The sequence below is a fragment of the Vigna unguiculata genome, chromosome 2 (assembly GCF_037176805.1).
Source record: "Vigna unguiculata cultivar grain cowpea cultivar isolate G323 ecotype 2 chromosome 2, ASM3717680v1, whole genome shotgun sequence".
Lineage (NCBI taxonomy): Eukaryota > Viridiplantae > Streptophyta > Magnoliopsida > Fabales > Fabaceae > Vigna > Vigna unguiculata.
In genome coordinates this window covers 34,427,790-34,441,369 of record NC_140793.1, presented here as the reverse complement: position 1 = coordinate 34,441,369, position 13,580 = coordinate 34,427,790, and the positions used below count along the sequence as shown (strand labels likewise).

General features: G+C 33.3%; 2 protein-coding genes across 2 annotated transcripts; one reads left to right on the top strand and one right to left on the bottom strand.

Moving 5' to 3' along the window:
- The first annotated feature begins 3,476 nt into the window (after positions 1-3,476).
- LOC114167515 (putative aquaporin TIP-type RB7-18C) lies at positions 3,477-5,937 on the top strand. The gene is made up of 3 exons (XM_028052618.2): positions 3,477-3,698; positions 5,056-5,303; positions 5,388-5,937. The coding sequence occupies exons 1-3, from the start codon at positions 3,572-3,574 to the stop codon at positions 5,760-5,762; spliced, it is 750 nt and encodes a 249-aa protein (XP_027908419.1). The 5' UTR covers positions 3,477-3,571; the 3' UTR covers positions 5,763-5,937.
- Positions 5,938-6,668: 731 nt separating this feature from the next.
- LOC114167468 (ATP binding/leucine-tRNA ligases/aminoacyl-tRNA ligase) lies at positions 6,669-11,815 on the bottom strand. Its single transcript, XM_028052563.2, has 4 exons — positions 11,681-11,815; positions 10,051-11,582; positions 7,367-9,115; positions 6,669-7,007 (listed from the first exon to the last, which is right to left on the bottom strand). The coding sequence occupies exons 1-3, from the start codon at positions 11,752-11,754 to the stop codon at positions 7,374-7,376; spliced, it is 3,348 nt and encodes a 1,115-aa protein (XP_027908364.1). The 5' UTR covers positions 11,755-11,815; the 3' UTR covers positions 6,669-7,007; positions 7,367-7,373.
- Between the last annotated feature and the right edge of the window lie 1,765 nt (positions 11,816-13,580).

The window sequence follows — 13,580 nt, the reverse complement described above, 5'->3', positions numbered from 1 at the left end:
AACTTTTGCTACTACTGTCAAATGTTACTCTCTTTCCTTGTAATTCTTATTCATGATAAACAAATAAACAAATAATCACCTTTTTGAAGTGGAAGATCCAAAAGCAATAACTGACAGCGAAAAGCACTTTTAGAACGTGTAAAACTTAACCAAACAGATTACACGGACGCGATTTTTGAGCTTTGTTAGCTCACTGTAAACAACAGGTGGAAGAAGTAGATTGACTTCAATTTTATTGTTTTATTTTAAAAACTAAAATATATTATTTCTACATTAATTTATTTTACAAATTAAAATTAAAATATATTAATTATTATATACACCAATTAAATTACCTATAATTCTCCACTTAATTTCTTTCACTTCTTATCTTTTTTTTTTTCTCTCGATAAAGATGATCTTATCTTTTTTTTCTTCTTTCCTTCTTTTTTCTCTGTTCTCCTTTAATTTAAACAAAACATATAAAAACTGAGATAAAATACTAATTATTTACTATTTATTTGAATAAAAATAAAAATGATAAAATTATTTCCTGGAATTTAAATGAAAAGCTTTTCTTTCATATTTATATGAAATGAGATAAAATTATACATTTTTTTATTGTTTAATTTTAATTTTGAAGTTATATAACGTATAGCAACAAATTGGTTATGTTAGTGAAAAAAATAATTGGTTTTTGAAAAAAAAATCTAAAATTTTGTTTTAAAAAATACAAATAAAAAGATAAAACAATTCAAAATTCGCTGTATTATGTAAAAAGGGGAGTTAAGAAAAGAAAAGGATCTCTCTCTTTTTTTTGTCTATTCAATTTTTCTTTTTAATGTACTTTTACCATCTCAATTTTTAACTTAATCGTTAGTGCTTTTGTGATCACACTCACATACTTCATATTTTGTCATAACTCTAAATAGTACATATAATTTATAAAAAACAATATATTATTTAATAATTTATAATTATATGATTTATCTCAAAATCCATTAATCACAGTTAATGTTCCTTTCACATATTTCATATTAAGAATGTTTCGTATTAATATAAAATTATTTAATATTACGTCCTTTATACTCGTGTTTTTAGAAACGCAAAAAAGTAAATTAATTTTTAATTTTGATAAAAATTGATTAAAGGATTATATGATTATTTATAAGTTTGTTTGACAAAATACTTATTTTGTATAAACTGCAACGGCTATACTTTTACTTAGTAAAGCACAGGCTATTAATAAACTTCGACTTATTTTAGAAGAAACATTAGAACTTGAATTTGGCAAGAATTTTCTTAAAAAACAACATATTTGTTAATCCTATCTTGACACTCATGTTCACAACAATTAATCATAAGTAAACAGAGAAATCAATTATCAATAAATTATTTTTTCAAGTCAAAACAATTATACTATATATTTTCTACAGTACTGATATTGATTGATGTTATTTTCTACCTATAAGAGAAATTGACTTCAATTAATAGGTATAATACACACACTCCAGAATGTTCATCTGATAAAAGACTAAAAAAGGAAAAGAAAAAAAACAAAGACAGAGAAAACATAAACAAGAACTGTTCCAATAGCCGTCCAACCACTACTTATCAGTTACCATGACATTAAAAAACCTCAGATTCTGGAATAAACTGACATGGATTTATTTAAGAAATCCAAAATTCAAGTGTTGAACATGTAAAATTAGATATTAACAAATATAATTTATTATATATCGTTCTTATACCCTTTAGATCGGATTCACACTGCGAAATTATATGTATATAATCGATTCAACATAATCTAGTCATAATGTATAAATATTACTATTAATTATTTCGGTACAGAGACCTAATACTTATCTAAAAACACTCGATTTTTAATATTTTCTCGTTGCAGTTCCTATCTTTTGTCTTCCTTTTCTTAGTTATCGTTCGATCTCCTTTTGTTTTTTCCGTTCGGTTGTAATTTTCTCTCATTGTCGTTCCTACCTTTCGTCTTCCTTTTCTTAGTTATCGTTCGATCTCCTTTCATTCTTTTCCTTTCGGTTGTACAGACGATCGGGGTATCTGTCAATAAAGTTTTGATGCTTAAATCAATTAAAGTTTTCTTAATCACAGCTCAATTGCTTTCTAAACTTAATTACTGACTTGTATTACTTTAATTTACAGATTTAGTTTTGGTGCAGGCACCCAATCGGAGGACCGTGTGTGCTATCGAAGGTCCCATAATTATGTTATGGCGACAAAGTTCTACTAGAATGAACTGACTGTCGAGTCGTGAGCTCCCTAAAATCACTTCGAAAAAATATTGTCACATTAACAACCCATGAAATTATCCGCCTGTAGTAAGCAGCCTTCGACTGCTTATCCTTGAACCGTCTGACCGATGGTCTGGTTAGAGATATCAATAGGTCATACGATACATTAATATTCTCAAAAATTCAAGGTCACAGTATATATAAAAAAGAAAAATTATACATTAACGAGGATGACTAATAACGCGCACATTCTATGAAGGAAAATGATATTTTAACCCACTTTTTTTGACCCACTTTTAACCCACCACTTCAATCACCATTAGATCATCTTTTTTTATTCTTTTTGGTGATGTGATGTATGATCTAATGGTGATTGAAGTGGTGGGTTAAAAATGGGTCAAAAAAAGTAGGTTAAAGTATCATTGTCCTTCTATGAAATTCCATAACTCGAATCATATAATATAAAAACAAATAATACGGTAGAAGAGTCTTAACTCTAGTGCATCCTTATTACAATCACCATATCTGATAAAGTTGTTTACTTTTAAAAAGTTTGATATCTCTATCAAAAATTTACCCAATTTAAATAAAAAGTATTGTCGAAAAAAGATATATATGTAGTTGATAAAAAAGCAAAACAATATCAAATTGGCGACTACTTTAAATGTTTGTTTTTCATTATTTATTGATACGAAAAAGAAACATGGGCATTATTATTAATACGTAGTCAATGAATAAAAACGTGAGCATATATCAATGTACAATCATGGGAGTTTATGAGCCACAAATAAATAAATAAATATATAGTTAGAGAGAGGATTCTGAATTCTCTCTAACCATGTTCTTGCCACCATTGTTATCATTAGCATTTAATTTTAGCCACCTTTGGTTGATTTGGCTACAAAGAAAACGACGAGTGACGCATGTTTTTTTAAGTGCAAGTGGAGTTTCTTATAATAATATTCCCTTAGGATGCTTATCCATGGAATTTTGTTTTAAAGTATTCCTCCTTTATTGTTGAATATTATCGATTACTATTGAGCTTATGACTAAAAAAACAAAGATGAGAGTTTTAAAATGGAGAAAAAGAGTGAGGTATGGGATTAGTTAGGTGTTCGATTATTAATGAAAGCCTTATCCAACCACTAACGTGGGCCATGGTCGGTGCCATGACAGCCAACAATGGCTGTCCCTTCGTAATCATGCGTATTATAATTATGTGAATTCTTGTTATATAAACCTAAGCAGAGATTTATGAGCCAAAGTAGTGGCAGTTGTTAATAATAGAAACATAGGTGTTTGGTTTTGAAGTGAGTGAGGTGCCAAAAATGGTGAAGATAACTTTTGGTAGCTTTGAAGACTCTTTTAGCGCTGCCTCTCTCAAGGCCTATTTCGCAGAGCTTCATGCCACTCTCATTTTCGTCTTCGCCGGCGTTGGCTCAGCTATTGCTTACAGTAAGTGTTCACCGATAGAATAATGATATTTTGATATTTTTTTTTAAAATAATAATATTTTAATTATTAAATTTTAATAACTTTTTTTTATAATATTATGTGTTATTTTTCAAAATAATTTTGAAATATTAAAAATGAGAAAATAAAAAAATAAAAAACTACTTAGAAGATATCATCTAAGACTATAAAAGAAAGTTATCAAAATTTAGTAATAAAAAGTTATTTTTCTTTTTTTTAACATACAAGATAACGTCTTTAAGGAATTTTGAAATATAAAAAATAAGAAGTGAAAAAATAAAAATCACTTAACTTTAAATTATAAGATGAAAATTTACTAATTTTACAAAACCTCAAACTTATTTTTTCATCCGTCAACTCCTAGTATGTTCCAATAAAAAGTTGAGTGATAATAAGTAACATATATATCAGGTTTATATACGGTACAAAATCAACGTGTAATACTTTTAAAAGGATTCGAAACTTATTAAAATAATATTATTCATCTATCTTTAAACAATATTCAGAAGAAAAAAAAATATAAAGATTTGAGATTTAAAGAAAGTAAAATAAAAAATCATTTTACAAGTGTTAATTTTATAAGGACTAACGGCAATAATTTATATTCTAGGAAGATGAATAAAGAAAAAAAATAAAAATAAAAACCCTTATTTTGTAAAGATTAAAAATTGAATTAAATATTTTACAACACGAACTTGCCTAACGAACGATGGATTAAGTTTTATTTAATTAAAGCATCGAAATAAATGCAATGATATTAAATAACAGCAAGTGGTCTACAGGCCACACTTAATAATATAGGACAATGATATTTGAACTTATTTTTTTTTGACTCACTTTTAATCTATTATTTCAATTATCATTAGATCATCATATCATATCACATCACATTACTAAGAAGAATAAAAAAGATAATCTAATGATAATTGAAGTAGTGGGTTAAAAGTGGGTCATAAAAAGTGGGTTAAAATATCATTTTTCAATAATATATCATCTATAAAACAATGTTGCTGAAAGTATATCCATAAAGAAGAAGAAGAAGAGGGAATATAGTATAATTGTTTTATGATAGTGCATGCATGTTCAGAATCCAAATTTTCTATTGGACTTTTGTATGTTTTCTTCTGCTGAATATTAAAAATACACTATTAGTACTTTAAATATTCTTTTAATATATTTTAAAAAATGAATGATAATCAATATATTACGAACGTACCATAATAGAGTAAGATAAAAAAAAACGTGCAGAAATCCAAATTCGCATGTTTGGGTTTGAATTGCATAGTTTTGGCACAAGGGAAGAAATATTGAAGTGTTTGGTTGTGTTTGTTTTACATAGATGAGATTACGAAAGATGCTGCATTGGATCCAACGGGGCTGGTGGCAGTAGCGGTGGCACACGCATTCGCACTGTTCGTAGGTGTGTCTGTTGCAGCCAACATCTCAGGTGGACATTTGAATCCAGCTGTCACATTTGGATTGGCTATCGGAGGCAACATCACCCTCCTAACCGGTTTCTTCTACTGGATTGCTCAATTGATTGGTTCTATCCTTGCATGTCTCCTCCTCAACCTGGTTACCGCCAAGGTACGCATTATTCATTTTTTCAAAATACAATGATTTTGTTTTCACACATTCTAATACTCTTTTGGTTGCTGTCACACAACACAGAGCATTCCAACCCATGGACTGGCTTATGGTGTGAACGCTTTCCAAGGTGTGGTGTTTGAGATTATTATCACTTTTGCGTTGGTTTACACGGTGTACGCAACTGCAGCTGACCCTAAAAAGGGCTCGTTGGGCACCATTGCACCCATTGCTATTGGGTTCATTGTGGGTGCCAACATCTTAGCTGCGGGCCCATTCAGTGGTGGGTCCATGAACCCAGCCCGCTCATTCGGCCCAGCTGTCGTAAGTGGAAACTTCGCTGATAACTGGATCTACTGGGTTGGCCCATTGATCGGAGGGGGTTTGGCTGGCTTCATCTATGGAGATGTCTTCATTGGTTCCTATGCCGCTGTCCCAGCCTCTGAAACCTATCCTTAAAAACATCACTTCTTCTTCTTGTTTGTTCCTTCAAGCTTTTTTTTCTCTTTCTTCAACGTTTGCTGTCTTCACCATCTTCGCTTCTGCTATTTCACACTGTACCTTCGATTTTCCTTTCGCCGCTTGTAATAATTCTGTAAATTTTAAATTCAACTCCGACCATGCCTTGTTGGAACTTCCGTTATTTTTCAGTTTTCATCGAATAATAATAACCGCGAGCGAGTTGTTTTTTTGACACAGTCAAACTAACCGGTCGCTTTATTACCCCTGCTGCAATCTAAAACGTTGCTATAATCTGAAATATAACTACTAACAAAACTTTTCCACGGATATGTAATCCTTTTCCCAGATTCTAAATGTCGAGATCATTAATGCCTATTTTAATCCTTATGTATGAATACGAGAGAATATTTACTTAAATAACTTCATCATTTCTCATAGGCTTCTATATTTTCGTATGATTCTCAATAGAAAATTATTTTGGATTCACGGACCATGTAAATAAAAAATGAACCTTATAAATTACAAATTAGAGAATCCATAACACATACTTATGTGTTAAATTAACCTTTCACTAATGAAAAAAAAATGGTAGGTTATATTGCAATGAAAATAATAAGACCCAAACTAAGCACGTCCAACCAAAGCCATGCCACAAAGAAATGCTTGAAACAAACTTTTTACTAAATTCATTATTAGTAGTTGAAATTTATTCAAAATTTCAATAAATTTCAATCGATAATAGACTGTGATTTATTAAGAGTATTTCCTAGTTTGATGCCCACTATTAAAATAAATTAAAGCAAGGAATTTTAGCGATTAATCTAACTCAGCGACTTTCAATTATGCTCAATCTAAACAGTAAAATGTCAGGAAATAAACTCTGAAATCCAGCAACAACAATAATTTGAATAACATTTTAGTATGATTTAATGGTATTATAAAATAAATTAATCCATCACCATAATAACATTACGGTACAAAATGTATTTTTCTCAATAATCAGAAAATTGACAACTTGGCCAAAACGATGTAGAGTAAACAAAGAAGGAGGTGTAATAGAATTAAAAGCATCTTTGAGGGCACAGGACAGGAGTACGAGCCAAACTGAATTCTACATCGGTAATTTCCACCAAACTCTTGTTATCCACAAAAAATGTTCAAGCTCCCCAACCACAACAAAGCATAATTTAGATCAGGTTAATCATGCTACATCATATCGGTGAAGTTGAATACAATCGCAACCTGCAAAAGACAATAACATGAGCACGTTTGCACCCAGACAATAATGATATAAACACTTTGCTAAAAATTTCTAAAACAGGAAACTAGAGCAATATCAGTGGAGCAATTATTTTTTCAGATATAACGGGAATGCTAACTTTCTAACTAAAAATTATTCTCGAGCAACTATACAAAAGAATATTTTTTAATAGAAAGAACTTTAAATTCTAACTCAAATAGAATTAGTTAACACACTCTAAAGGTTCAATAACTTGAAAGGTTCAATTTACCAAATAAAAATAAATAAAGTTCGTGTTTAGATTACAGGAACAAAGAGGAAACTACGAAAATAGTTGAAGGGAAAATTTCTAGAAACTCACCCAGTAGCTACTGAGTTAAAAAGATGGCAGTTGGATTTCCAGGGGATGGAGGATTTTGATTTAGTAAAGTAGCATATTTTCCAGCTCTGGCCAAGGAATCCGCATCTGCTGCTGATAAAATTTCAACATCTTCTAGACCTATCTGTCTCTTGATCAAGTCCAAGTTTTCCTTAAGAACCTCAATTTCACCAAATGGCAATCTCAAATCCAGGGCTTGTGCCCCGATTGAAATTGCTTCCTCTTTCTTAAACCTCAAGAAAGGCATACAAAGCTTTTGGGTTTGTTTAAAATTAGAAGCTTGACCTACAGAACTCTGTTGTAGGGCCTCCAATATGTCTGAATCGGGTGCAAAAGTTCGAGTATCTCTATTAAATTTTTTCTGAAGAATACTCAGGCACTCAGCTTTCCAACCATCAAACTGTTCATTTACATATACCAAGCCTGTCACCTTATTTTCTGTCAGTGATGTGACTGGAGGACCTTTCTTGTTACCCTTCTTTGAGCCCGAAAGTTGCTTCTGAAGCAACTTCCTCATCGTAACAATCGAGTCCTGCAGATATTTATTAGCACTCTTCAGTGTGAGATCAGGTGTATCAGCTGTTGGCAAGCCAGCATTCACGACGAAACCATCCTTCTTCAAAAGCTCTCTCCAAATAAATTCTGCATAATGTGGACAGATGGGTGCTAAAAGACGTGTCTGCACATCCATAAAGCGCCATACTAAGTCACGATTGTAACCCCCGACCCCACACGCTAATCTATACTCATCTCTAGCAGTCTGAAGATCATAAAAGCCAGTCTTGAGAGCTTCTCGAAACATATAGTTGGAGTAATTTTGCTCAGTTGTCTTGATAGCAATGTTAATCTCATTGGCAAATACACGATCAGCATAAGTAGATGGGGGACCAGTTCTCATGGAAGATTCTGCTGCCAGATTATCTTCATACCATGCAATCTCTTTGGTGAGCCGTAGAATTGCAGCATTTGCAGTCTCAAAGACAAAATTTGCATCATCAACACCATCACCAGCATCGGCCAAAGAGAACCGTGTAGCATCGGCAGAAAATTCTTCAATTGCCTCACGCAATGTCCTAAAATTTCCTGTGGACTTTGACATTTTCTCTGAATTGAGCATAATGTGACCATTGCATCTGAACCCACGAGGCCAGTGATGCTTGGCCATAATTGCTGTATGGTTATAAATGGAGAAGGTAAGATGATTCTGGATGAGGTCCTTACCAGAGACTCGAAGATCAAATGGATACCAATACTCAAACTCCCGCTTCATTTTGTCCAAAAGGGATGATGAAATATCAGTTGACTTGGGATATGGTCCATCACAGAAAATATAATCCCATACATCATCAGTAAGTTGTTGAGGTTTAATGGCAGACTGGCTGGATCCATACATGTCACCATTCTGCAAATGGTGTGCAACAGTGTAATAAGCCATGTAAATTGTGGAATCTGATAAAGACTCAACCAAGAACTGTTCATCCCAGGGTATGCGTGTCCCAAGACCAAACGATCGTGAGCATGCCCACTGGTTCAACCAGCCCAAAGTGTGCTCAAATCCATGTCGTGTCTCGTCTGAGTAGAGGCTCATATTAGCAAGGCACTCCTCTGCCAACTTCTTCCATTCTGATTCTCCGTATGTAATGTACCACTGATCTGTAAGTGCTACAACGCATTCATCACCTGATCTTGACATTACCCGTTTCTCTGGTTCACTGTAGACAATAGCCTGACCTGGAAGGTGGAGCCAAAAAAATTAGTAGTGGTGGTAAGATTACAGAGAACAGTACAGACACGACATTAAAGAAAATGCTAAAAACCTCAGAAAAAATTGAACAATCTCAAACTAATAAAAAGAAAAGTACAAAACAGTTTTGGTGAGGACATTATCAACTCAAATTTGAAGGTAAACACTATTCCAAAAGACATGCATGTCGTTAGCCTCAGCAACGAAGTTTACATGATACAGTATTCATAAATAATTTTTCAATAGATGTTTTGTAACAAAAACAAATTGAAATAATTTTGACATTATCCAAATTTAATTATACTTCTAAAAATTACGATACTATAGAATTAAAAAGATGAATATTTATTTGACAAGAAAGGCAGAATGAATAAATGTGAAATAGAACTCACTGTATTTAGTAAACCAAAAAAAATCTCAATCTTTTATTCAATTGTTTGTCGCTGCTATCCCTTGACAACACTAATAATGTAACAAATAAAATATTAAAAATAACACCAGTTTAGATTTGATGGAGCTATTGAACTTTTATCCTATCAAACCACCCATATATATCTAGACTCACTCAATATGACCAATTCTCAGTACGGGGAGATGTATCTAGGATTCTACATCGATCACGGATAAAACCAACCTATAAAATATAAGATGCAAATCTCATATTTTTTAAGCCGGTTTTGTGAGGTTAAAATAAACTTACGTTCCAGTTCTTAAGAGAACTTCAAAGACGTTACACGTAGTTTAGAATAGAGAAGGTCCTTGCTAACCAAGGGGTGATGTTTCCCGTTAAAAATTTATCCTTCGATTTTTGTTGTATTAAGCATGAAGGAAGTGAGTGGCAATCTTTATAAATTCTGAGATATACAAGAACAACAATACTACACAATATTAAAAAAAAAAAAAAGAGTAACTAAATGCTGACCTGTTTCCAAAAGCTTGGTCCTAATCAAGGGTTTAGCTTCCTGAACTTTTCTCCCGGCATATTCCCCAACAATCATCGTCCCTTCAGTGAACCCTTTCAAGTAAGTTTGCTTCTTGGCTTCTGCAAGCTTTTCTTTGTCATTCTGGCTTTTGATTTTCATCTGCAAGCAAACTGTCTCTGCACATTTGTTCCCAAACTGTGGAATCTCAATGATTGGCACAATCTCAATCGGCATCACCCACTCATCCTTAATCCCATACTTCTCTCTGAAAGCAGGTTTTGCTTTCAAATCATGCAAAGCCATGTAATCATCAGGAGCATCACTGGGCACACTGGTGACGATCCCAGTACCCTTATCCATCAAAATAGACAACATGGGAAGCGCATAAATAACCTCACTAAAGGAAAGTGGAGACTTCAAAGGAAGTCCAATCAAGTCACGACCAGTGAGCTCAAGCAAGCAAGACGGTTTCTCCGGAACCCGCGAGTGGTTCTGGTAGGCAAGGTTGAGCGCTGCCCTATGAGCAAGAATAAATACTTCACTGTCATTGATTTCAAAAGCCCCGTACTTCCCATCCGGCAACACCCAAGCATTGGTTTGACCATACATAGTCTCAGGTCTTAAAGTTGCAGCCGCAAGAAACACCTTTTTTCCCTCCAACACCTTAAATTTGTCGGGAAAAGGAGCAACCAATTCCATCTTGATGACAGTGTACTCTTGAGGCTGAACTCCTTCACCACTAGCTCTATCATGATCAGCACAAGGTTGACCATCCAATGGAGAAAAAATAGTATACCTCACATCCTTCACAATCTTCCCCATGGACTTCAACTTCCTCATCTGCCACCTCACAAAGGAATCATAATAAGGGTTTATATCGGTAGTAATAAACGACCTTCTCCAATCACAACCTAATCCAAAAGCCTTAAGGTCTTCAACAGCCAAAGGTGGAAAGTAAGAAAGCCACTTATAAGGATCCTGAAACTTGGATATCTCAGCATCAGAAATCCCTACACTTCGCATGATCTCCCACTGGTAAAGCTGTCCTGTTGACTTCGAAGCAGCCTTTGACTTTTTCCCTTTGAATTTATCAGGAGGAGCACCATCTCCAGAAGGTTCTTCTTCTTGTTGCTGTTCTTCTTCTTCGATTTGGGTGGGGAAGACGGGCGGGTCACCGAAATTGCGGATCTCGCGAGCGAGTTTGTCAGCGGATGCTTTGATGGGCATGCCGGTGCAGTGGAAGGCGAAGGGGAGGAGAACATTGGCACCGCGGAGGCGGTGGAATGCGGCTGCGAACTCGAGTTTCGAGAGGGAGAAGGCGTGGCCAAGGTGGAGGTAACCGTTCATGTAAGGGAAGGGGAAGTTGCCGAAGAATTTCTCGCCCGGCTTAGGGTTTACCTCGCCCGGTTCGGCTCTGAAGACCTCTTTCTCTTCCCACCATTTCTGAACCTTAACCTCAATCTCGCGCAGACGGTCCCGGCGCGCGAAGCTCTTCCCGCCATCGCTCGCCATGTCTGTCAGGTAACGGAAGCTGCAAGCACCAAAAACAATGAGTTTCAGATCGAAAACAAGAACGGACAAATGGGAAAATGGAAGTGAGTTTAAACGGCGTTTTCAGATGAATGTAACCTGTGTGCAGCCGAAGTTTGAAAACGGAGAACAGAGTGCGCGAGGCGAGACTGCGTGCGAAAAAGCAACAACATGCAGAGTAGGAAACCAGGCGCGGGATAGAAATGAAGAGCGAGGGTTTTGCTTGCCTCTCCAATTTTGGGTCGGGTTTCTCAGCCCATTTATTTGGGCTTAGAGGCCCATATATATCTATACATGGGTTATTACTTCCTGCACCAAAACAGATTCACCTACACCTCCAATTTTGGTGAATGAACAAATCTGCATGTGATCGTTACTTTTTCCTTTACATTTTGGGGTTGTGGAATTCTGAAAACGAAGTTTTCAAATGCGATTCTTGAACAACATTCCAGATTACAAAATCAGCAGAAAATTTGATCGATGCTTACTTTACATCTAATTGAGAAATATGTACACGGTATTGACAAATACTTATACTATATAATTAATATTACAAAAAAATCATTTTCTTTAGTCCACCACGTTGTCTTATGACCCGGAATTAATCTTTATAATATTGACTAAATAAATTTAATTATATAATAAATAATATATTACATCATAGTATCTACAATTATTTTTTTTCTACAAAAGTAATGAAGTTAGTTTGAAGAAAGGGTGAATATGGCGGAACTCAATTTATTGGGATCTCGCATAAAATTGATTTGTACATGTCCGAATTTAAAGCAATTTCGGTATATTTAGACAGGTCCCAATTATATTTTAGGCCGCTTAATCTATTTTTTTCTTGTCCGAATTTAAAGCAATTTCGGTATATTTAGACAGGTCCCAATTATATTTTAGGCCGCTTAATCTATTTTTTTCTTGATATGTTCCTAAATAATAAGTTTTTTAAACTATTTTGTATATATGATAACTTTTTATTTAATAAATAATATTTTGTATAAGATTATAGTAATTTTAAATTTTAAAACGTGTATATATATATATATATAATATAGCTTAGTGCATATTTATATTTGTATTATAAATTTAACTATAAATAATGGTAAAATTGATATGTTGTATTGTAAATTAAAGTTGATTCGATTTTGTCTACTCATTTCATATCTAAATCGGATTGAGTTTAGCCATAAATTAAATGATTCAATTAAAAATTTGTGTCAGATCTTAACAATGACAAACTTCTATGTCTTGATAAAAAAAAAATAGATCAATTTTGGAATTACCAAATCTCAATTATTCTTAACTTTAATTATATTTTGTTCTTTATTTCTTATTAGATTAAATGATTTTTTAGTTCTTTAAAAATGACCTACATTAAAATTGGTGCCTTCAAATATTTTTATATTCCACATTTAATATTTTATTTTTTTGTGTGTGGGAGATACATGTTACTTTTGAATTAACGCAGCAAATTGCAGTGTTATATTTCTATGAACCAACACACTTACACCAACAAACTTATTTAACTATTTTTTATTTGTGTTATTTTTATCCCCTAAATAGTAATTACGTTTTTTTTGTTTTCATGTTTTTTTCTTGATTTTTAAAATCGAATCCTTAACCGGAACTTTATTTAATAATCAATAGTTTATATAGCTTGTAAATTCAATGATTTTTTTTCAAATTAATACTTTATTTATTTTTCTAAGCATTCTACCAATGACCATCTTCTGCGTATTAAAAGAAACAGTACTGTAATCACTTATAAAAATCCATAATAATAATAATAATAAATAAATTGAAAGAAATAGAGTGGCTGTGTCTCCAAACCCCCATTGTTTTAGACCACAAATGTATGCAAAGTTGTAATGTGGAGAATAAATTTTCAATTGTTTCAGACCACGTTTATGCATGTTATTGAAGTCGTTTTCCATTGTTGTAGACCACGTATATCTTTTCCTATTATTCTTGGTCCATAAAGCTAATACATGCG